This window comes from Thunnus maccoyii, chromosome 19, assembly GCF_910596095.1.
Source record: "Thunnus maccoyii chromosome 19, fThuMac1.1, whole genome shotgun sequence".
Taxonomy (NCBI): domain Eukaryota; kingdom Metazoa; phylum Chordata; class Actinopteri; order Scombriformes; family Scombridae; genus Thunnus; species Thunnus maccoyii.
The window spans coordinates 15782623-15809130 of record NC_056551.1 but is presented as its reverse complement, the minus strand read 5'-3'; the positions used below and the strand labels follow the sequence as shown (position 1 = coordinate 15809130).

General features: G+C 40.4%; 1 protein-coding gene across 3 annotated transcripts in view; it reads left to right on the top strand.

Moving 5' to 3' along the window:
• The window catches only part of LOC121885949 (mediator of RNA polymerase II transcription subunit 13-like), an 80809-nt gene that overhangs the window by 40840 nt on the left and 13461 nt on the right, over positions 1-26508 (top strand). For all 3 annotated transcript variants that reach the window (XM_042395796.1, XM_042395795.1, XM_042395794.1), the window contains exons 3-11: positions 7465-7549; positions 12416-12499; positions 21975-22120; positions 22914-23120; positions 24016-24180; positions 24308-24464; positions 24577-24681; positions 25270-25926; positions 26262-26475. In XM_042395796.1, coding sequence (XP_042251730.1) covers positions 7465-7549; positions 12416-12499; positions 21975-22120; positions 22914-23120; positions 24016-24180; positions 24308-24464; positions 24577-24681; positions 25270-25926; positions 26262-26475 — 1820 coding nt within the window. The remainder of the gene's footprint in view (positions 1-7464; positions 7550-12415; positions 12500-21974; positions 22121-22913; positions 23121-24015; positions 24181-24307; positions 24465-24576; positions 24682-25269; positions 25927-26261; positions 26476-26508) is intronic.

Genomic DNA, 26508 nt, shown 5'->3' with positions numbered 1-26508 from the left:
GTGTGGTCGATGGTTAATGGGTTGTACAAATGTACAGTATTTACACACCACTGGATAAAAGGCACAGTCAGATGCCATGTCCTTATGCTACTGGTGTCAGATGCTCCTTCATGTTTAATTGACCTCGCCTGATCCTGTAATGTGCTCTTGTGTGTAGAGAAATCTTTCACATCAGCCAGCTTGATGTTCATGTGACTGAAAACAAGAAAAAACTAGGAGTTACAACAGACCACCTGAGCCCGTTGAACCACAATGATACGCAAATTTTCTTCCTACCTAAAGTCCCTCCCTTTATTTGGACAACTACACCCTAACTAGTAATTAGGTCAGTTACTAGCTAGTAATAAAGTCATTAATTTTTCATAACACAGCCATGGCTGCTGTTTCAAACTGACGCTAAGGAGATCTTTTGATCGTTCAAGAATTAGCGAGGCTAATGGATGGAGACTCTGCTAGGTTTCGTTGAAATGTATGTCTGATGACAAACACACACAATCATTATCTGCACACAATCTAAAGCATTCATGATCAGCCACAGAAGCAATTATTGAGTAATAGAGCCTTGCATCACCTCCAGAAGAACAAAAAAAGTTCAGTTTTATTTTTTATGTTTTTTAGTGCAAGTGGGTGACAGCTCAAGGATAGATCTTTGTGTATGACAATGTAAATGTATTACAATATTTAGTGAGATATTTATTGTGATAAGACTTCATCAGTGTGAAGCATCTCCATTAAATGTTAGTCAATGAGGACAGGCTACCCTACACACTGCTGGTGGTGCTGGAGTAGAGCAAGAAAGTGGATCTAAAAGAGAGAACACCAGAATAGCAATCATCTTAAAGAGAGTATCCAACGATCACTTGGCTCATGGAAAGTTGACATAAAGATAATAATGGTGATGTAAGAATTTATGAATGAAACAAAGTATGAGATGCTCCTCACTGAACGTTCACCAAAGCGTCATTTTTTCAAAAAGTAAGGACTTTCGGACCAAAAAAAAAAAAAGACTCACAAACTGATGAGCTTAAAAGTTTGTGTTCTACAAAGTTCAGGAACAACAAAAGATTCAATATGTTAATGTTTGCGTGCCACTCCTAAAACTACAACTATGGCCAAATAACCTAAATTGGACACAGATTTGTCCAGTGCAAATAGAGGTAAAGCTCTAGAATAATAATTCTCATAACATCCTGATTTCTAGCTAAACTTCCTGCAGTTGAAAAGGTGTTTTGCTCCTTTTCTTAACGAGTTATACATTTTATGTTTTGTATTGAGGGTCGTGAAGCTCAGCTGGCCTACAATAGTTGCATTAACTCTGTCTCCGTGCCAGCACAATGACTCTGCCCTGCTAGCTCTATATACTGTAGGTAAAGGCATTAAGTAATCCCCTCTGGGCTTCTTCTGTCTCCCTGCACACTCTACTTTTTTGTTATTCTGATGTCCAAACTGCCTCATATCACATAAATACCTATCCTGGGTGGGGATTTCTCCTTTAAGAAATGCTACTGAGGTCAAGAGAACGAGAAAACACAGTGGAGAGAGTGAACCCCTGCTTCAAAATACCACCAGCTGGTGTCTGAATGCCCCCAATCAATAAATTAATCAAAAACCAGAATTGAATCATTCTTTAAGGTTTGAGGAGTAACATTTATTGAACTGCAACATAAAATCAAAATAATATATCTGCAGGGTTGTTGATCAATATCAGTGACTCAACGACTACTTTTCTTTGTGCTGATTCAAAACTTGCTCTCTGGCCTGTTCAGTGTTTTGAAAAAGTCAGCTTTTATGGCCTTATAAATTGTTTGGGTGACATCTTTAGACCTCATACAGCACCTCAGGGTGTTCAAAAACCACTTACACTCATGTCAGTGTTAGGTAGTATCATATAAATGTAGTGTGAGCGTTACATGACACGTCTACAGTTTCTCCCACAGCACTTAACATTATATCATCACCTGGTTGTGTGTGTTGTCAAGTGTTAAAATGCAAACAAACACACACACACACAACACAGTTATGCAATATTTTCTTTTATTGTCTTTCCATATAATCACACATTAGCAAAATGATCATGGATCATTTAAATGTTACCTTTTACAAAAATGTGTCACATATAATGTTGAAAATTATAGAATTCGAATTTAGTGAAACACTGAAAACTTCACAGGAAACAGTATGAATTTAACTTTTTATCTGATTTATTTAAAAACTTGAAGTAAATATTTGAACAGCTTCATAAGATCAAGTCACAAATCATAAATTTGTCTCAGGGGGCTTTACAGTCTGTACAACAATACAATATCTTCTATCTTTAGACCCTTGATTCAGATAAGGAAAATCCCTTCAGAAAAATGGAAGAAACCTCAGGAAGAGCAACAGGAAGAATCCCTCTTCTAGGTTGGACAAACGCGCAACAGATGGCCGCCCACCAAGAGCCGGGGTCTGCTTGAGGTTTCTACCCGTTAAAGGGGAGTTTTTCCTTACCGCTGTCGCCAAGTGCTTGCTCATGGGGGAATTGTTGGGTCTCTGTAAATTAAAGAGTACGGTCTTGACCTGCTCTATGTGAAAAGTGCCTTGAGATGACTTCTGTTGTGATATGGCGCTATATAAATAAAAATTGATTGATTGATTGATTGAACAGATGTTGTGTTTAAAGAAAAGACCAGATAACAGAAATACAGCATGAAAAAGACAGGATGACAGAATTATATATGAATTGATAACATAATGAAGAATCTGATCAGTAGAATGTTGAGCAAATTCCAGGTGCCGCCAAACAGATAGGACCTGAAACAGATAGGTAGGATATTATTTTCGCCCACTTCCACATACTCACAGACAAAAACACAAACACACATACATTCTTTCCTTTTATGCCCGTGTGTATCTTTGTTTCACTCTATATCCACCTGCAGCCTCTCTCTCTTAATAGTAAAAGCACATAAGCAAAGGCATTTGGCTATGCACACGCACCGCATGCACTACATTTCCACACACATAGTACACGCATTAATGCATGCATGCACACACACACACACACAGCAAACAGAGATCAACCTCTGTTCAGACATTCAGCAGGGCAGCTAATTAGTAAAGTGGCAGTGGGGTTTGTGTGAAATCACACAAACACACACACACACACACACAAACGCTCATTGCCTGCACACTGCAGAGACACCACTGGACGCCAAGACTCCTGGTGCTATTGATCCAAGACAAATGAACCAATGAGAGAGAGAGAGAGAGGGAGGGAGACAGAAAGAGAGAGGAGGCAGGAAATGTGTGGAGAGGGGTCATCGTGTGCGAGACTGAATGTTGTCACACCTCAACTCCCGCCTCTCTCCCCTTCTTAGATCAATACCATCTTTGTGTTTGTTAGCACAGTACTGTGGTGGTGAGTTGTCACCCCCCCTAGTGGTGTTAGACTAGAGGGAGAGGACAGAGAGAGAGAGGGGAGATGATGTGGGGAAAATGAGAGAGAGAGAGAGAGAGAGAGCAACACAGGGAAAGAGATGGATAGTGAGTGAGAGAGGGGGACGCACAAAGGGATGGAAAGATAGGGTTAGATACAGATGATGAGATGGAGAGAAAGAGAGGTGGGAATACAGTGGTAGTGGCGACCCAGTTCCATCACTGCTTGTTTGTGTTTGGGTTGGTGCGGCAGTTAAGAGAATCGTGGCACGGAGATGGGGGGAGGAAGGTTATGTGAAACAAACATGCATTTATATGAAGGTTAGCTCACTGTACACACTCACAGACAGTACTCACACATTGGGAGCTTGCATGTGCACAAAGGCACTCTGGGAACCAGTATTCACATGCACTGCAAGTACGAACATGAACACACATGCACACGTTAATAATGATTCTGACAATTTTGATTCCTGATGTTCCTCTTACGCTGAGATGTTTGTAGTTCTGAAGCAAGCATTCATGCTCACACATACACACTGTGACCTGTGTCTGTGACTGTTTTTGGTTCCATATAGAGTCATGAAGTTTGGAGTGAAACCAGTAAACTATAGCAAATGTATTTTTAGGCATCTTAGCAACAAGAGATGGTAATGTTTGTCAGCCAGTCAACTACTTTGGTCCAGACTGAAATATCTCAGATATCTCAGATATTTATCTCAGATAAATATCTACAGATATTTATGTCCTCCAGATAAAGACATTAAGCTTGTGTTGACTCCATGAAGTTAATATTTGTGGTTCTGAGTGAGGTGTCTCAACTTTCATGTCATGTCCCCCTCAGGATGAATTGCACCGAACTTTGGTTGTTCCCTTTAACTTCTCATCCAGCACCATCATCAAGTCAAAATGTATCCAGTACTTTGGTTTATGACCAAATACCTGCAAAACTAACTAACTACATTCTCAACCACAGCTCTACTTTTTGGTTATTCCTAATTAGGAAATATGAGCATAAATGAAGAAATTACTCCCTACTTACTATATAGTCCTACCCACCACCATTTTATTTGAGTGTCTGAAATCATGAGTGAGTAAATTTATTCATTATAAAAAATGGTAACAATCCCACAATGCAGTGCGCCGCATTTTATTGCAAAAATGCAAAAATGCAAAAATTACCGATGATTTTACAGCTGACATCAATGATGCAAACTGATGATAATTATCAATTTGCAGCTCACTATTGAATAAACAATTTATCGTCTATTATACAGGGATCAGTAAATGAGTGAAAGAGGGAGTGATTGTCATTGTGAGCATTTTAGCATGCTAACATTCACATTTAAGTCAAAGCAATGCTTTGCTTATGTACAGCCTCACAGAGCCGCTAGCATGGCTGTAGACTTTTAGTCTTGTTATAAATATTCAGCAATTTTTTGTGTTTATTTTCACTATTAAAGCAACTGGTGAAAAGCTGACTAATAAAATTAGTAACAAAAAAATGTAATTTGTAGCACAGACTGTTGCTTAACAATTATTATTTATCAAATTGTTTCTTTTTTTAGTCACTTAGTTACACATTATCAGCTAGTCATTATCACCCATTTTCTCCCATTTTTTTCCTTCACTTTCTATCACTGGAAACAAACATGATTTTTTGCTCAATGTGGGACTTAAAACCTGTGTGAAAATATATTTTTTAAATGCATCTGCTTCTTTTTCCAAAAATCTTTCTATTTATCACTGAAAATCAATAAAAACCCAAAACTGATGAGCCTTCAGTTTAATCTAATTGAGACTGTGGTCGATTACATCCAGTCCCTTTAGAATCTTTTAGGCATGATGCAGTTAGCTCCCTGTAGCTCAGGCTGTGATGAATGATGGATCATGATGCTTTAAAGCCCTATTGCACTTTGCTGTGCATTTAGAGTCTACTGCACGCTTTTCCCTTGGGCCATCTGTGTTCCTCCTCTGATTAACAGGCAGTAAAACTCAAAACATGGCAGTTACTGACTGACTGTTGCTGAAATGACAGTTTCATGGTGTTTTCTCCAAGTATATGCCTCAAACATCCCTATGGGACACCACTACTTTAATGTCTCAGATCATCATGTTATTTCACACTCCATTCTCTATATGTATAAGGTTTGTATGGGGTCGTGTGCGCGTGCTTGAGTGGATATTTGACCTTGTTTGCTTGCAAGAGTGATTTGTCACACCTTGTGTTGATATGGTGCATTGAGCTGGCTCTTTGACAACTAGAATACAAACAGGAGTGTCTGATGTGGTTTGCATGTTTTCCAGGCACCCAAGTTTGTTTGGCTACCACTGTTGGGATTTGTCAAACACATTGTACCTGCTGTCTTATGAGCTACAAAATCACATGCTGGAATTAGCGGAGCAAATGTGGAAAAGTTCCTTTAAGCCTTTTCTCTGGTGGGGTGTGTGGTTCAGTTCTTGAATGTTAGTGGAATGTGAGGTTGAGGAGTCAGTGACACAGTTTTGGAGTAAATAGAGGTCAGGAGCCTGCTGTGGAGTTGGTCAGGAGCAGATGGTTGTGGAGGATTGGCAGGGCGGAGGGGGAAAAAGTTGAGGGATTTTTAAGAGAGGGAGTACGAGAAGAAGATATTGAGACAGTGAGAGCTAATGAGCTGGATTTTCTGGAGACTTGGCATTCTGCTCATGGTGCTCGCTCTATCTCTCTCCTCTGTAGAAGAGCTGGCTGGAGCTAGCTTCCTGTCTGAGCCCTGAAGCAGGAGTAAATGAGGGGTGGGTGGGGGTGGAGGAAGGAGGAGGGGGAGGAGGAGGAGGAGGAGGAGGTAGAGGGGGGGTGTTGGAAGCAATAGAACAGAGGAAGGAGGAGAAGGAGGAGGGTGAGGGGCGGGAGGGACCAGTGTTGAAATTGAATGCCAGGGCGCCATGTTCTCACCGCCAGCGTTTCCATGGTTACAGGGTAATTCTGGCGAGTAAGGAAATTTCATTCACTCTGGTATGAAGAAGAAGAAGAAAAAAAAAACAGGAGGGAAATATCAACAAAGCAACAGAGAAGGGGAAAGGAATACACAACATCAATAAAAAGAAAAAAAAAACAGGGAAGAGGTAGAGGAGAAGGAGGAGAAAGAGAAAACCTCAACCGGGGTTTATGCCACCCATCCCCCAGGCGATCTGCTTCTGTCTTTCATTCCTTTTTTCTTGTGTATTTCTGTGATGCTTGGTTTGTTTGCCACCACCCTATAAGCAAACACAACACCCACCCACAATCCTCCAGTTCTTCCAGCAGCCCTGCAGGTATATGGCAAAGAACAAAGAGAAACACTGTTAACTGGCCGCTGTGTGTGTGTCTGTGCATGTGTGTCTGTGCATGTGTGTGTGTGTGTGTGTGTGTGTGTTCCTTTTTGGGAGGAGGGAAATGTGAGCATGTGTCGGGGTAGGGTCGGGGGGTTAAAGAAATCAAGAGAATTGTTCACAACACATTTGGCACGCATGTGAACTGGCTGCTGACATGTCAGAGACTCAGGCAAAGTGACGCTCATTCGACCAAAATTGTCTTCATTGCCTAAAAATTTCACTGGAAAAATAAGGGCTGAACTGAAACTCCGTATGCGTGTACAAACCTGAGCACGCAAGCATGTGTGTCAACCTCCACAGATACAGGCACACTCTCGCTCTCTAGCTAAATGAGCTTGACAACTGCATGGGGTTTGACTGGGCTGTCGCTGCAGCCAACCTGACAGCTGCACAGCCAAGCACCCTCTGTGCATGCACACAAACACACACATATATATACACACACACACATATGCACACGCACGACTTCACAGTAAGTGCAATTTCTAATATGATGTGCAGGTTTCCTCGTCTCTGCACATGCAGCATGTTTTGACAGCTATAAACATGCAACACTGAATCATGTGTTGTTTATTATCCTCACGCTGGTGTGTGCAGATGTTTCTCTGTCCCTGAAAATATCATCACTGGTTATATTAATGAGATGGTAAGATATTGAGATTTATAATTTAATGATTGTTTTTTTTCCCTTTCTTTCAGTGGCTGAGGAGGGGCTTTGGGAGTGTGGGTTGTCCTACGAGTGCCGGACTCTCCTGTTCAAGGCCGTACACAACCTGTTGGAAAGGTAAAATCATTACCCAGAAGCCTTCATTACCTGCAGAGCGATGGCTGCAAACAGGAAGTGAATGACATTCTTAGAACAGGAAAACATGTTACATAACAGGAGAAGTTACATGGATTGTATTACATGTTCTACAAAGTATATAACTTCAGCTTTTGTGCAATATGTTCTACTTCAGTGCAAAAAAAACATGAAATGCATTTCCTGGGGAAAATGCATGTGAATACTGACAGCTGAAATAAATTGCAAAGCATTGCTGAAAATGCAGAAACCTGAAATGAATCTTGCTTGAAAAAGCTGAAAGCTGAAATGCATTGCACTGCACTGCTGAAAAACCCAGAAGCTGAAATGTAAAACTGGCAGAATTGGAAGCTGAACTGCATTTTTGTTCATTTTGGTGCAGCAGCATTTTTTTTTTTAAATCTTGTAGCGCCACCTACAGGTGAAATTGTATCAAATGCCACAGACTTGTTCAGCATCCTCATCTGTACAACTTTGCTGAATTTGGTCACCATGGAATATTACATCTAAGAGATATGGCAGTTAATAAGTAGCATTGTGTTGTTTCACTGATGGCCACAAGGTGGGGCTATTGGTACCATGCCTCAGTATGTCGTGAACACATTCATGGGGAACTTGTGTATTAAGTTTCATTTTATTAAAGACAACAGAATTGTATAAATATGTTATAATATTATAGTAGCGCCCCTTTAGGTAGAATTGTATCAAATGCTACACACTTGTGCAGTGTGGCTGTACGTACAACATTCACAAATTTGGTTGCAATCCAATGTAGCATTGAAGAGTTATGTCCCGTTAAGGGCATCAGGCCACACCTTCAAAAGTTTGGTAACCAATTACAGACAAACGATAAGTTATTTTGTTGTTGGTGTTGATAAGTGATGTTTTGCCACACCTCACGGTTCGTGAGTTTTTAGCCGAAACGTAAAACTCATAATAACTGACCACATGGTGGCGCTATAGGTACCATGTTGTAATATGTTAAGCATTTCTACATGGAGCAGCTGTCCATGAAGTATAAATACTTCAGCACTTTCTGTTTTTGAGATATCAACTTTCAAACATTCCTCCCATAGACTTTCCATTATACATTTTGATATTTTTAAAAAAAATATACAAAATGACTGGAATATGCAAGAATGAATAAAAGTCATAGCATAAATGTCTTTAAAGAGCTGAACATTTTGATATTTCAATAGTTTCTGTTGCTGAAAGTATGCAGAAGTATTTAGTAATTGAAAAACATATGGAAGAAAGAGAATAAATGAAGATTTGAATGCTTCAGCGTTCACACTAATTAACTTTCTAGTTGTTTATGATTTATACTATGTTTTCTATCACATTAAGTTCATGAGGAAAATCTGGTTTTGTGAATTAAATAAAATAACTGAAAGGATGGTGTAAAACTTTCTGTTGATAAAGGATTAAGATTATAAAATTAAGCTAAAACAATTATGTGATATTATTTGATTTCCTTACTTAATGATATAATATAATAAATCTTTAACATCTACCAGTCTTTTTAATGACCACTCTGAATGTCATTTCCTTCTATCTCTTACGTAAATGACCAAGAATGACGTTTATACAAAAAGTCATGTTGACAGACGGCTTTAGTTTCCTTCTAGCAGCATCACCTTAATGAAATTATAATCTGTGCGCTGAATCACTTGCTCAAGTAGCCAAAGCTCTCCTTTCTGAGTCAGAGCCATCTGTTAAATGAAGCAGCACATATTTGCTCTCTATTAAGTTAAGCATCAGTGATCATCATAGGGGGCAGGCTGAATTAACCTTCCTATTACCTTGAAGCTAACTCCTTTTATAGCTCACTATTTCAACACAGGTAGGGATCACTTACACTTTCTCTTTAATATCATACAGTTGAAATAAACATCGTCACTGGCAGTTTTGTAATTATTTTAACTAAAAATGAACAATAATTTGAATTAACCAGGTCTTAATCAAACAATTACAAATTAAGCAGTAAGGAATTTTTTAATAACACAGGAACATTACAACAGACGCATGTTAGCAGACAGATTACAAAGAACAAGGAGTTGCTGAATTTGCTTGTTGAAACTTCAGAGATAAGAGTCCCTGTTAGCAGAAAGAACTAGTACGGCTTGTAATGGTCAGGAGAGCTCTCTTCTATGGTTCATTACCTTGAAATCTGCAGCATACAGTAAGACTGCAATAACAGTGAGAAGGTGAGGGGTTTAGTGGTTGGTTTAAGTCTCAGGGTAATCGGTTAGACAGACAGTACAGATGTTTTGTTGATTTAAGACAGTGAGACATCTGCCAATGGAGTTACGGCAAGATTTATAGGAGCGCACTGCAGCAGACTTTCATATGGGTTTTATTATTTGTTATCAGTGGACATAAATTATCCGTAAAGCCTTATCGTACTCAGAGTTTAGCATATGATAGTGAAATGTAATGCTTGTTTCCAATGTGGACTTGTCAATACTGTGCCACAGGATGTAATTAAATCAGGGGAAAACAGGGACATCATCTCATCTACAAGAATGTTTTACAGTAAAAAGGCTGGAATTTGGGTTTACTTCAATTTTTTACAGTTACTGTGGCTTGAAAACACTTTTTGGGTGCCTTCCTCCTGTGGTGGAGGTGAGGTGGAATGTAGAGTCCATCTCAGTTAAGTTTGATAGCTTAGGACACCTGTCAATCAGGCAAATATGCTCACAAACATACCCCTTTTGATGTTATAATATTTTCTTGTGGCAAAAGTAACACAATTTACAACAGGTTACGTGTTAGAAGGAGCAAAATTGGCAAACCCAACAAAACTTTGGCTTTATAGTCAAGAGAGAAGTCAGTTGTACCCCGTTGACTTCAATATCATCAAGGATATTTTTTCCTAATTTACTCAATAAAATTGGGAAATTGAGATATTTTGTCTTCATACCCTTTATTATTCTTTAATTTATGCTTAATTTTCACAATTCAATGTAGTCTGGGAAAATACATGTCTCACAACTCATCACAGAATCTTTCTTCTAAGAAATGCTTTGTCAGATTGACTCTCACGCAACCAGACTATCTAATTTGATAGTCTGGTTGAACTTTGTCTTCCCAAACATCTGATAAGCAGAGGTTCATTTTTAATCAGGCACAGGGGTCCAAATTTATGAAATTATTATTCTCATGAAGTCATTTAGAGCATATTTAAAAGAAGCTTTAATTTAGTGTGACTTTTATATTTATGTTTGTATATTATTTAGGTAAAGGTAATCAATAAGCCAACTAGGCTTTTTCCTCTCCCCGTACATTGATTTTTTTCTTGTTTGATTTTAACCTGTGCAAATAAATAAACTCAAAGAATATTTTTGATCCACTGAAGGAACTGCATCTAGAGGCTTTTCAGCATTAGCTTCAGCTTTTACTCACAGAGGTTGCTCCATGGATATACGTAACAGATTGTTTACTCCAGTTAAATGACCATGATGCACAATTTCTATTTGGCACATCAAGTAACCCAGTGCCTTAACATATTTAGCATCAAAATCATTCATGAATTACATTTGACTGGTTCAGTAACTTTTGAACTTTGAATTACTGCACTACCATGCATTCTTGACCTGCAGACTGTTTTTTTTTTTTACCATTGTACCGATCAAGTGTAGCAGTTTGTATTCAGCAGCATTAATGAATACAGTGTCCACCAACTGGCTTGTGGTCTAAATGTTTTGCAGTGAATCCATATGTATGAAGATGTGTGGGCTCAAAGAGATGCAAAGATACTGTAGGCTGGTGTTTCCTTCAGGCTCCTGGCCTTCCCACTGGACCACAGTGGTTTGTAGATCCTGTCAGAGCAGCAACCAGGGCACGGACAGGCTGGCAGTGAAAGAGAGAGAGAGAGAGAGAGGAGAAACTATGGATAAGAAAATGTGTTGATAAGAATGCACCAAAGATGGTAGAGCTGGGGGCTGCAAAGCTTTGGATAGCTGAGCCTGGCTGAGTGGAGAGGAGTCCATCAAATTATTTTGTAATTCCTTAACGTGGGTCAGAGGATCCAGCAGGGGATTCTCTGGCACCTGCACACAGAGACAAGTCAAAGACCCGAGAGCAATGAGTTTTGTCTGTGAAAGGTATGAGATGAGGCGAAGAAGTGAACAGATGGCAGGGTAGCCAGACAGGGAGCATGAACTGTTTGATATAATTAAATTTTGATGTGACGAAAGTAAAGATTTTGGAAAGCCATGTGTAAAATTGCACACTGCTTTGGGGCATGCAGATTAGAAGTACCTGTCATAAATGCCACTTCCTGGACTTTGCTCATGTTGCTGCAGGACAGTCGGAGCTGCAGCTTTTAAATATTAAAGTACAAACAGGCAGAGAGCCAAAATTAGGATCAATATTATCTATTATATTATATATTTTTTCCAGTTAAGTTTCTAAATTTAGCACACTTTTTTGCGACTAATATTTTTTTATTGATTTAGCTTTTTTAAGGGACAAAAACAAAACAAAAATTAAAAATAAAATACTCTTTGCTTTTTCTAGTCATATAAGCTATGAAATCCATAAGAAGACCAGAAACTGATGTTATGAAAGCTGCCATTGTTAATGACAAGACTGCTTGAGAAACAACCTGCATAGTATTAAAATTCTACACAACTTCATCGCAAGCTACAACATTAAAAATCTTGATTAAGTTGTGTGAAAACCTGTCTGAGCATCACAAGAACACTATTTGTTACATATTTCTTATATATGAAGTGTAATATGTCGTTCAGGTGTTTCTGGGTCTCTTTTTTAATGTCCAATTAATGACTTTCTTTCTTTCACTCCTCTGTTGGCTTTTCTCTCTACTTCTCTTTGCTGCTGCAGATGTTTGATGGATAAGGGTTTTGTGAGGACTGGGAAGTGGTTCTTCAAGCCACATGAACTGGAAGAAAAGTCTTTGGGCAACAGGTAAGTAAAATGTCCAACACACACACACACTTCATAATATTTAGTAACTGTATCTTTGTGACTGAGCGTTTGGCTGTGAGAGATACACAGCACATGTGAATGACCGTGTGTGTGTGTGTGCATGTCAAAGAGTGACACAGCTAGGTAGGTGGTGTGAATGGCTTTCATGTGATTCAGTATTTGTCCTCTCCTTGATGTTCTAACTGCTGGCTCATGGTGTGAGACTATTAAAAACTAGGACAGTGAATGCTAGCAAGAGGTGAGAGCTGAGCTTAGTCGAGCTCTCGCGGCTTTGGGCAGTTGTGTATGTGTGACATTGTCACACTGTATAACTGTGTAGGCAATGTGAGAGACAGACTGAAACAGAGTAAAAAGAGGGTTGGGTGTGATGACAGAACTTGTTGATTCAGCCATTAAAGTCCCCTTTCACAGCTCAGTCTGCCCACTTCAGCTTCTCCTGCTGGTGAGAATGACACATTCCTTACATCTCTAAAATAGCGGTGCTCAAATGCAGTGTTTGAGTAAATGGCTCCAAGGAAACCACTTAGCTGTCAAATGGCTCATTTTAGAAGTCTGTTTGAATATCGCTTAGAGGCAGCGAAAATCATTCTTTCTTTTATTTCTATTTACTTTGTAACTTTTGAACCGGAAAGCTGTAAATTGTATTTTCATTCAAATGTGGTGCAAATTAAGAGATTCACCGGAAACCTACGATCTAGAAAGTTGCTGACACATACGCAGTCTGCTGTGATGTGCTGTAGCAAACTCAGGTTTAGCTGTTCAGAGCAGGTTGAAATCCCTCAGTGAGTCACACTGCATGACATCTCAACAGAATGTGTGCGTCACTTACATTTCATACATATAGTGTTCGGAGAAATGCTTCGAGCAAGCCTGATGTTATTGTGATTTTTTTTTTTTTTTTTTTTTACCTGAAAGCACTCTCATGGTGCAATATGCGGTACATAAATCTGAATAAATTACTGGTACAAGACATGCTTCCATACAGGGCTCACTGAATGGTTTGATGAGAGGAAAGGAATGTTTTATGGCCTTCACAGTCACCAGATGTCAACCCAACTGAACATCTGTAGAGATTTTGGAGACAAAGAACACCATGTGAGGGGATATCTTTTTCAGGAATGGTGTCCAATAGAGTTTGAGAACAGCTTCAGTCCAACTTGATGAGCATTGAAGCTGTTCTCGTGGCTCATGCTGGTCCAACACTTTTTATTTTTTCCTGAAATTTGTCAACCATAATATAAAATATAATTCGCATCCATATTTATGTTTGTGAAGTTTGTGTTTATTGTTGTTTAGAGCTGCAACAAATTTATCGACAGAAAATTAATTGCCAACCATCTTGATAATCGATTGATCGTTTTAAGTAATTTTTTAAGAAAGAAAATGTCCAAAATCTCTGATTCCAGCTTCTCAAATGTGAATATTTTCTGGTTAATTTAGTCTTCTATTAGAGCAAACAAATTATTTTTGGGTTATAGACTGTTTGTCGGGACAAAATAAGACATTTGGGGACATCATCTTGGGCTTTGGGAAACAGTTACTTAGAAAAGAATAATGACCAAAACACATGTTACCACCAAATATGACATTAAAAGCTACCAAATAGAAAATAAACCTAGAGTCAATGAAAGATCTGATAACAGAGCTGATGTAAACTGAGGAGGGAGGAGAGGGACACATAGTGAAAAAAAGTGGCTCAAGAAAAGTGGTGATAGGAAGTAAGAAGGTGTGAAGACACTGCCCTGTGTGTGTTTGCATACCGCATTCATGCAAATATATGTTGAATATGGAGGTTCTCTTTCTGAAATGACGCTCAGTGTTTGGTTGTGTGCTAAGATTCACATGTGAATGTGTGTGTGTGTGTGTGTGTGTTTGTTTCTTTTGTACATCATGTAATTCCTCTTCAGTTTGACAGCTCTGTATGAATATGTTGTCAGCTGGCACGCCCCCTGCTGAGCCAATCCTGACTTCTTCTGTCTTTGAATTATTGAACATCCTGGAAGGAGAGGCAGAGAAGGAGAAGGAGTGAAATATTATTGAACCCTGAGACACAAACAAATAGAAATCTTATGTCAATGCCTGCACTACTTGTACATTTCATACTTGTGCTCTGCTGCTGTCGCGTGTGTCACGCTCTCTAAGTGAACCGTGACACTTCTTCTTTCCACATTTCTCCACTGCCGGCTTCCAGCACACATGCAAACATGTGTTGCCCTCACACACGTACACACGTCATCATCCCTTGTTCTCAGAATAGCAGTGTTGCCCCCAAATTGACAGTGTGAGCCCGAGGAACCCTCTGCAGATCCCTGGCCATCAGTGTTTTCATGCCACAAGGGGGTATTGCTCAGTTGGGCATAGTCTGACCTCCTGCCTCAGCTGTAACCAGCTCCTTTGTCTCTTCTGCTCTTCCATGCTCTGCCTTTTATCCCCAACAGGGGGCGCTTCAGTGCTCATATCATATGCCATGCCCCCTCGCTCGTGCCAACTCCTGCTCCTTGGCGCTGCTGCCTTTGTCAGGCTTATCTGGTGTTTATCTCGTATGTGTCCCCAGGGCATGGCGAGAATTGGCACATCCAGGAGAAAATTCCCAAACCTCCTCTGCCCCCCCACCCCCCGCCCCCCCAACACTCCTGCTCTCTTTGTGTCTGAATGGTAGGAAAGCACTCTGGGTTGGCAATGGATTGCATCAGACGCTGAGGGGAGCAAGAGAAAGAGAGAGTTACATGGATACAGAGGACAGGGAGGAGGCTCAGTGTGTGTAATGGGGTGGTGGGGATCAGAGAAGGTGGGGGGTCGTAAATTAATCATTACTATAGACGGCTGAATGGATGTATTGGAGTCTGTCCCTCTCATTAGTTCAGTCAATTCTACGCGTGCCAAGTACAGTACACAGTATATTTGTTAATCTCGGAGCTTTAATTTGCATTAATGGCTGTACACTCATGCATAAATAATGTTCGTATTTTACAGCATAACAAAGATGTCCTCTGGTACTTGACCATGAAACAGAAACAAGTTGTATTGCCTGTTAAAGCTACTTTCTCCTCTCCTCTCCTCTCCTCTCCTCTCCTCTCCTCTCCTCTCCTCTCCTCTCCTCTCCGCTCCTCTCCTCTCCTCTCCTCTCCTCTCCTCTCCTCTCCTCTCCTCTCCTCTCCAGGGACCAATGACATTGAGATATTAGCCATCTCCTAGGCAACAGACATTTGGTGTTAGGCCACATCTCAAGGTCACAGGAATCTCCAGAAATAAAAACAAAAACAAAAACAAAATATATATATAAATATATAAACATCCCCTCTTGTCTCACCCTGTTCCTCTGACCTCCGCATTACTGATACTCAAAGCACCAGGGATGCACCAAGATAGTTTGTTTACTGTTCTTTTTGTTTTAGTAATAAGATGTCATACAATTTTAAAACAAAATGGATATATGCAAGTAAGGAAGGAAGCCTTTCACTCAAAACTAATCACAAACATCAGGCTGACAAGATGAAACAGCAAGAATGACAAGCAAGTAAAAAAAAACAAAAACGAAAAAAAGAAAAAATTGCCTACTGACCTAATTTTTCTCATACTGGTATGTTTGGCTAAATCTTTCCCTTGGTGCTTCCAAGGACTTCCCTTCAACGTTACTACAGCTCCCAGTTGCGCAGAGTGATAGAAAGAAAGTCACATTCCTCTCCCTTATTTAGCATCTTCATTCAATCACAATGTGATATGATGTGTGCAACATGGTTAAACTTGTCTGATGGTAATTAAAAGTGCAAAATATCTGATGGGTGTCTGGTCTGGTCTTATGATCTCTCATTGGTTGACTCAGGGGTCAGCTGATTATTTAACTGCTTACAAAGGTGACTGACAAGGTAAATGGCCCCTTGAGTGGCTGATTGATGGAAACTTGCAGACTGACAGGCAGAGTAGATGAATGAGGTTTAATTAGTAAATGAAAGGTGGATTGGTAGACTGACCAAAGTGCTACTTGTGAAAAACACACCAATAAAAGTCAAACAGTTTGGATTAGAGCGTTTGAATATAGAAAGTGTTTGTTATCAGTGAGTTAAAGGAGGAATCTAGCACCATGAGGAAGAAGACATCTTCATTGTTCTCCTCATTATTTGTCTGCCTTCGGTACTTTTTTGGGGGGAATCCACCACTTCTGCATACTTTAAGATATAGAGCACATTTAGGACATTTATGATGAAATGAAAGTCAATGAAAGGAACATTCAAACTTTCAAAACTCTTCCTACTTCCTCATGCATTTCATTCGAAAAATTCAAAACTAACTCAGGCACTTAAGTGATTTGTTTGGTCTGAACCACGAGGACCACACTCCTGTGGCTGAAACATGTTGGCTCGTACAATAAAATTTAGCCATGTTGCAGATGTTCCTGGAATTCCTTGAATTCCAGACAAGGCGTGTTCAGGTGGAGGGTCATTTCTGTCTTTATAGTTGTGGCATTTGTTTTTTTTTTCTTCTTCCTTCTGTGTAAGGTCAAACTGAAATGTACAGCATGCGTCTGTAGGAAGAACATAACAATAGAAACCACAACACCACTTCTGCAGTCATTGACTATGACTGTAACTGTGTATGTCATTATCATACAAATGTGCTACAGTTGAGGAGTGAAAAGGCTTTTTATAGAGAACTCACTGTATTTAAATACAGCAGCTCAGGTTTATTCAGTGGCTCATTGATTAACTACATGCACTGTGACTCATAAAAATATAATATGTAATGTGCCGGAGAGAAATGAGACGATATCTGATGTGTTTTTTACAATTAACAATGTTGTGAAATCTATTTATCTCATCTATTTATTTTGCACTTTTAAGACAAAATTTCAGGAGAGTCATGCCTTCATTCATAAGCACCCTTGTTAAATATTTGGTTTACTGAACTATTTGCATTTTCCCCTTTGAAACTTGTTGTTTTACATGTGTATCAGGCCTCCCCTGAGACAAAAAGCAGAGAACACGTAATGAGCTATCCCCCAGATTTCTAATATTACCAGGTAAGCCCACTGAGAGTGAGAGAGAGAGAAAAAAGACACATAGATCAATAGAGAGGACGATGATACATCACAGCAACAGCCTACCAACATATCCTTTTCCTCTTTTTTAATTAGGACCACAGATATGAAGGTAAAAAGCCTGTGGTAGCTGGCATTGATGTTGGTACTGAGGTTTGAGACTTTTTCACTTGGCAGCATCTGTGTGGGAATAGCCCAGTGACAAAGTATTCTAAGTCATTTTCTGCAATTTTTCATGACTAACAGTAAATTGAATTTTCAGCTGCAAACTACTTATATTTTTCTGCATCTTGTGCCTATAGAAAGGGCAATGAGTATGCACGGTTTGTGTCCTTGAGCATGGCATCGTTTCATTGTGAATCCATATAAGTAGTTGGAGCGGTGTTTGAGCACAAACATTGTGATAGCAACACCGGCCAAAGCCACCCACAGGGGGCCACTGAATAATACATCAAGCTGACTGCATCCCCCTTATGTTCGTGTTAATAGTGGTGTGTATGTGTGTATTAAGTGTGAATGAAGGAGCATATGCACACACCTGCATAAGACTGAGCGTATTATGCATATTTGGTAGATTGGCAGGATTTGTTTGAATGGAATAATTATTGTGTCAGTGCAGTGGAAGGACTTTTGGAGCATGTGTGTACATGCTGCTCACAAGAGCTTACAAGAGGATAAACATCCTGTACATTGGTCCACGTATACCAGAGCAGCGGTGATTCCAAGAGATATTTTCCGATCGTGTAGGAAAGGTCAAGCTACTAGAGTGCAGAAGACATCTCATAATTGTGGTGGCAGTCAAAGAATTTGACGTACAGATTGAGGAGATCGGAGAGAATATAAGAAAATCTGATCATCTCTGTTTATGACTTTAATGATATCTAAGCACAACAAGCAGTTATCACATCATGGGCTTTCAATGCCTGCAACAGTGGAAACAGAAGCTCTGTGTGTCTTGCACACAGTTGTTTTACTGTTTATTGTTTTCTATCTCCTTTAATCTGAGAACCATTTTCTGTTTTTATCTTTTTTTCCCTCTGGGTTAGACATGAGCATCATCCCGACAACCAAGATAACCGTTGTTATGTTGTGTGCATGTGATTGTACACACAGATGTGTGTGTGTCAAGTCCATGATGCATGTCGGACATTAACCAGAGCCCCTGCTGGCAGGCTGGCTGGCTGGCTGGTAGCGCTGTGATGAGGTGAAAAGACACATGTTGTCACGCGAATGAGTCCATTTTCCTCATTTCTTGTCAGTGGAATTCAAACATGCATGAGACGTATACATATGTGTTCACATGTTATTATAATAACTAGGTTTATGTGTGTACATTTGTGTCTTCCTCTGCATGCACACACTTACACAAATGCTTGTAGGCAGTGGCACATTTGCACACATGCGATAGCCTAGATTTGACTGAATTTATGCTGTTAACTCACACACGTACTATATGAAGCCAAATGAGATAGACATGCATGCACATTTTCCACACGAGGACAGTACGTGATGTGTCTGTGGGTGGGTGCTTCTCCTGCTCGACATTCCCTGATTGATTTCACCATAAAATTGTGCTCAGTAGCCACCCATTAAAACTCTGATCTCATCGATATGTGTGCAGCAATTGCAGTGCGTGGCACTGAATTATTCACCTCCTCCTCTTTCTCTCACTCTCGTTCTGCTCTCACTCCTCATTTTATACTGTATCTTTCTTTCCTTGTCCTCCATATTTCCTCCCTACCTTCCTATCTTCCCTCTTTGTGTCAGTCTGATTCATGCGTTTGCTTAATTTTTCTACCTCTAGTGCTCACTCTCTCTCTCCCTCTTCTACCATTCCTGTCTTTCTTTCTACTCTGTTCTTCCTCCTCTCTTTCTCCTCACTCTCACTTCTTTTTCACAGCCCCCTACTCACTCCCCTTTCTTTCTCTCCGTCTCCTCTCTCCATCTCTCTCCAGTACTGTCAGCCCTGAGGCAAGTCTCAGCCATCACTCCTCTTCATTTATTAATACCTGTACTCATACAGCCCAGCATACACAGCTGCCTCACATCTCTGTCCACTGTTCCCACACACACACACACACACACACACGCATGCGCGCGCTTTGCCGACTGCACAAATGTCCCCGAGGATGCAAGAAGCCCTGTGTGTCCACACACTCACACCCGCTTACTGTGCAGGAAAATGCCCTTTGTAAAAGGACAGGGAGCATCAATCTCCCAGCTGTGTCAGCCTACAGTTTGATGCTCTTTTTGTAGTTCTGCTCATTCCTGCACATTATTGCAGTTATAATAGTGTAATAGATTGAGAGTCATAATTCTTGCACATTAGTTCTTACAATATTAAACATCTGTAATCGTTTTCACCAGGAGCTTTGCTTTATAACAACATATATATATCAGGTAGAATTAACTGACAGTACAAAGGTGAACAACGCCTTATCAGCACACTGTAATTCCAGCTGAAATATCAAACATATCCAGCCACTAACTCTGTTGCTACGTGTCTGATTATAAGATGGAGAACATGAGATAAAGATACAAAGAGAGCAGAGTTGATTTCCAACGGTAATTCCCTGCTCTTTGGTCGGAGCTGCCGTTTTATGAGGGGTTTTGAGGAAGTCGTATTTTTGTACACGCATCAGTCCCGATCAGTGCGCACACACACCTCATAAAAATATTTAATAACAATATAAACAGAATTATCACCATGAGAAGGAAATAAAATTGAATGGATGCTTCATTTCCCGGCCTTATTTAATCTGTGGAGGTCTGTTACATTATGATTGTAGTGCAGGCAGGCAGAACAGGAAGTGTGACATAGTGAAATATATCAAATCAATCAGTCAATCAGTCAATCAGCCAATTAGAAAAAACCTTTAAAAAAAGTTGTGTGTCTCAGGCACCCTGAATCACATTTATTTATGATTTAAGAATAAGGAATTAAACACAGTCAGAAGATAATTTGAGCATGTGGTAATCCTAAAGTTCCTTAAATGTAAATATTTGTTGTTCATGCACATGCGCATGACAGTTAACTGTACTCCTGACTTGCTGCTGTTTCCTCTGAGCTTCCCCATGCAGCTATATATAGCTCTTCATATGGTGTAATGATGCACTGAGGACAATGTTGGAGGGCAGTGACATTGAAAGCATTTCGACTCATGTACTGTGGAGATGTGAATTGTGGAGATGACGGAATAGTGCTTGCGAGAGTGTGTGTGCGTGCTTGTACTATAAGTGTGAAGGCGACATGCTCCTGTGCCTGTTTGTTGCGTGCATATGTATGCCGCTGCTCTTCCTCCTGTGATTGTGCAGAACTGTGTTCAAACCACCTGCTGTTATGATGGTATGTTTTTCCTCAAGGAGCATCAGGGATGTTTATGAAGCAGAGAAATTGGCCTCTTGCTCTCTTTGGGTGCACTCAGCGCCATCTGGAGGCTATCATGGTCCACGCCACAGTATTGGGCTCCCTTAAGACTGTGTTTAGTTCTGCCCATGAGTGACTGTGGAACTGGCCATTTTATTGAATTTGATGATCCATTAAGGCTCAAATAGAGGTCTAGCTCCCTCAGGGCAAAGGAGATATTGCATAGGCAGCAGGGTAATCACAAGGACATTACAGTACCTGCTGACTTTATTGTCAGTCTGATATATACCAAGGTAGTAAGGAGCTTTATAGATTAAAAATATACATCAGTGAAGCCGTCTTGGTATTAATGATGTCCAGCCCGCCCACTGGTATATAGATTGCAACAAGGCCCCAACAATTACCCCTCTGTGATTAAAAAAAAAGCTATGCATGATGAACTATGCCTGGGCTGCGTAATAAAGAGAGCGCCGCATATGTAAACATGTAGCCATGACAATCAGTCATAAGCAAATGAGGATTTATACCTGCAATAAGGAGCCTATGTGGGAAACGATGAAGTTGATCAATGTAGGTAGAGCTCAGCAAGGCTTTCACAAAGACACATTCTGAGTGTGTTCTCTAAATTACTGTTTGGAGAAAAGCACTCATCATCTGTCATGCTGCTGCCTAAAAGACCAGAGTATTCATGTTGTACATTTGTTTTTCAATAGATGTGATTTATGGGTTTATTTAATCTCAAATTTAACATAATTGAATTTAATTTCAATTCAATTTAAATCGCAATTTAATTATGTCAACAGTTGTTTAGGTACATGTACATTTAATTGAAATGGACAAGAAAGAAGTGTCTGTTTTTCAGTTCAGAGCATGCAAACTCGTACTGGCAATCAATTAAATTTTCATGGGGAGTACAAGCTGACGCTCACAGTGAAGATTTTGCACACATGTTTCTATGATCAGCTTACTGTACACACACTCGCCGCATTTCTGTGCTGTTTTTCCCTATCTGCGGTCTCATGGTCTAAACCTCTGCTGCCTTCTTTCCCCAGTGAACACTTGTCATGCTCCTTCTCCTTCTTCCTCCATGGGGAGAGCAACGTGTGCACAAGTGTGGAGATTGCCCAGCACCAGCCTGCGTACCACATCACAGAAAACCACATCCGCCTTGCACAGACCTCCATCACACCAGTACAAGGTAATAATACAAAACCATTGTTTGTTTGTTTTTTCTATGGCATATAGACACAGAACAAAACACAATTCATGTAAGCATCTATCCAACAATGACAATGAAGTACAACTAGAAATGTATTATGTAAATGATGATTATGTACAATACAAGCAGTTCTCACTTAAATGAACACACTAACCAGAATATGGACATGATCATGGTAGATCGGCAGCGGTTGAGGAAATTTTCAGATTCTTTACTCAAGTAAATGTAGCAATACCACACTTTAAGAAAACTCCATTACAAGTTGAAAATGTTACTTGAGTAAAAGTATTATTACCAAAATGTACTCAAAAGTATTAAAAGTAAAAGTACTCAATGCAGAAAAACAGTCCCTGTGAATGTTACACTATTTCATATTATATTGCTGATATGTAGCAGATGCATGAATGTGTAATTTTAACTATTTTATATACTGTGACATTTTACTTAAAGTAACCATAGCTGCTAAATAAATGCAGAGTAAAAAGTACAATATTTTCCTCTGAACTATAGTGGAGTAGAAGTATAAAATAGCATGAATTTGAAATACTTAAGTAAAGTAAAAGTACCTCAAAATTACACTTAAGTACAGTAAGTGCTTCACTTACATAAAACACAAAATACAAAGTGCGAATTAGACATTACAAATTAGATTAAGGTCAATGCAATGAAGAAATAAAGAAAAAAATCTTAAAATAAATCAACAAATAAAATCAACAAAACAATCTTTCAAATCTTTCACAACTCACTTCATATCTGTTTTATCCGTCTGCAGTGATCCTGAGCCCGTACGGTCTGAGCGGCACTCTAACAGGCCAGGCCTACAAGATGAGTGACCCAGCGACACGGAAGCTGATGGAGGAGTGGAGCTACTTCTATCCCATGGTACTTCAGCAGAAAGAGGGAAGTGGAGAGAAGGAAAAAGATGAAGCGAGCCAGGTCTACGATCGCAACTGTCACGTGGCGGTGGAGGTCATCGTAGGTATGGAAAAAGTGTTTGGTGCATTTAAAACAATGTGGAATGTGAAAAATGCCAGAATTTACTGCTTTGTGGGAACATCTTAGCTCACCCAGTATTTAGAAATTTGCTGTGGAGTCAGTCCAAACTCAAAATTAGCTTCTGCACATGAAATTATTGCATAGCAGCACATAGTTAAGCACGCTGGAGATCTTTTTAGCATGAGAACAGCAATAAAAAACATTAGACCACAGTGATGTTGCTCTACTAGAGCAAAGAGTGAGGGAGCAACATCACATTGATTACCCTCAGCCTCCATGTAGACTCCTAGGTAGTTTGAGCTTTGGTAATATCGGATGTTAGTGAAGTACATTTTGGCTGCAACGATCTTCACAATCTTTTAGCACAAAAGAGGGAATTAGCTGAAGGGAGGAGAGGAGAGAGGGGGGAAGACAGAAAGTTAAGATAGAGAAGATGGGGTAAAAGCTCCAGGGAGTTACTCTTAACAGCTTTGTCTAATCAGTCTGATCCCACAGCGCTGGTTTGACCTGATTATAATCAAAACTCCTATGGATACCAGTGGCATCTAAAGAGGAAACCTTGTCTAGTCTTGGCTGCCTGAAATGATAGTGAACAAGTGAATGTAAAAGGATTTCAGATGATATGTTTCATTTGAGCAATGTGTGTGAACATGTGTGATTTTATTAATTGATAAGGAGCAAGTACAATGCATATCCAGGCAACTGGGACATGTATCATTTTCTCCACTCAAATTGGATATTACATAATAAAAAATATAATTACTGTTTTAACTGAGTCTCAGTTTTGACAGGTCCAATAATCTTTGCAGTTACAAATGAGCAGCGGCCGTTCTGTTGTATCGTAACGGTATATAATGTCCTTTTTTTCATCTTCTCAGGTGGAGTAAGGATGACCTACCCAGCTGCTTTTGTGCTGATTGCCCAGGGGGACCTGCCAGTGGAGCAGCCTCCACCTGTTCCTGCAGCTCAGGGCCTCACCAGAGAGCAGAACCACTGCAGTGTGCCCCTCACACCGCCAACGTCACCAGAGCAGCCCTGCTCAGGTAACAAATACACACAACGTACAGAGAATTAGTTGCACAGTCTGAACTACATCCATTTAAACTATGTAACAGATCACTGAACACTGAATAAATAAAATAAATGTTTATTTCCCCTCCATCTTTCCAGCGGACAGTGGCTTTGTGACTTCCGTCTCCAGTGTCCCAACACCAGACAGCAGCATGGGGGTCACCAGCATCAGCCCAAAGCATTCTGTGAAGAAGCTGACTTGCCATGTGGTCCATCAGGCCTGGAGGGAGTGCTATCTCAACCAGCCTCAGCATGTGTAAGTTACTATTACCATCGCTGGGTCTGTTTCCCCTGTTTGCTGTGATTATTATTGAAGTGCAGTGATGCAACTGAGCTGGCGCCCTCATGGATATGTTTCTTCCCTGCAGACGGAATCAGCCAACTGACGTGACGCCCAAGAAGGAAGTGCCAAATGGAGTAACCACGTGGGACTTCAACGATCTGGGAGCGAGAGCGCCCTGCAGCTGCTCCAGGTACTACAGAGCTGCATTCAAGCTGTTCAATATGTCCAGCGTTTTACTGGCCCTGTTTTCATGTTTATTACAAAAAAACATATTTAAGTATTTGCAATTATTACTTTGTTCAGGAAATTTTCAAACCTAAGTCAAAATACAATATAGTATGCAAAAAAAGCCAATAGTATTAATATACTGTAATTAATGCAGTTTTAATGTCCTATAAATGTCATATCACAGTAAGTAAAATCATGTTAATCAGAAAAGAGATGCTGCTGTGTAGAAAATCAAAACCTTTTATCTCAGAAACATTACAGCTGTCTGAAAAGGCCTTGCTGGCTGAATTGTGATACAATAAACGGGGCTTTAAAAGAGGGGAAAATAAAAAATGAGTGAGCTTTGGCAGCTCAAAGACTATTTTGAGATTAAAGCAACATCTCTATAATAATGTAATCAGCTAATAGTTTGCTTTTCTGGGAGAGAAATAATGAAGAAGTGTCATTAAACAAGTGTTACAGTATATAATATATTACCATAAAACAGGTTATTTAGAGGGTTTTCATTTGATTGCTTTTTCTGATTTTAATCTACTTGACTTTGTTGCAGGTTGAAGCAGCAGAAGTTGAATATGACGACCACGTCCACTGCCAACCCCCAGACTAGTGCCAATACCACTCAGTCCTCTGGCCCATCATTATACCCTCCCTCCCTGCCCAAACACAAGACCAGTGACAAGACAGAGAAGGCTGACAAACAGTCCAAGAGGCCAGCCATGATCCCCTTCCACCACCGTGTATCTGTCACGCAGGAGACCCCTCTGGAACAGGACTCACCAGGAGGGCCTCAGCTCGGTGATCTTGTGGCACTGGAGCCACCCTTGGAACCTCTGGCTACGCTGGCGAACTGCAAATATCCTAAGCCTCTCTCCAATGGCAGGAAAGCTCCAGAGTCCCTCCTCCTTTCGCCAATGTCTCCGCTTCCTCCCACACTCAGCCCACATCCCCGGGTGCAGGACCCAGAGGTCCTGGATGGGCCTGTGGATATGCATGTCTGTCCGGACGGGGCTTCAGGGCTGGGGGTGATAACCAGCGAGACAGCTGTGTATACAGCTCTGCTGAGGCTGAGGGAGAACGGGGCTGGCTGGTGGAGAGGCTTCAGAACTCCCAGGTCTGATAAGACTGACTGCAGACCTGCAGAACTCCCCATTGATAAATTAGAGGAAGTGAAGGTGGACACAGCCACTGAGGGAACTCCGCTAAAGAGGTAGGGGAGATACACAATAGCAGCAATGTTAGGTGCAGTGAGGAGGGTGATTGCATAGAGTAAAGGCAGATTATAAGGCTTCTGCAAATATTTGACACAGTGCTGCCTAGGCCAGAATCATAGTAGACATAAAACATCAACAGTGTGGGGGATTTGGGGGTATTTATTATGTTTGTCAGGTAGTGCTGGAGCTACACTGTGACACATCCAATGAAAGCATGTGGGTTATCCTAGAGATATGAGATTAGATATGCGATATGAGGACACAAAAGAAGGATTAAACGCTACCACCACTGCACATTAATTGATTGCATTTGTCTCTTCGTCTCCTCCAGACTATACACACAGACTCACAAGAGATTTAAAATCTCCGAGGAGAGGGTGAGGGACCACGTCCAAACTTTGGGTTTGTTCCAGCAGCCAGTTGTGGAGGCACTGCGGGAGCCTGGGGATGATCCCTACGACTTTAAGGAAGGAGACATTGAGTACACTTTCTCCACTTCCAAGAGATTAAAGAGTCAAGGGCGAGAACCCAGCAAGAAGGCCAAGGTACACACACAGTTTAAAACACAATGCAGTAAT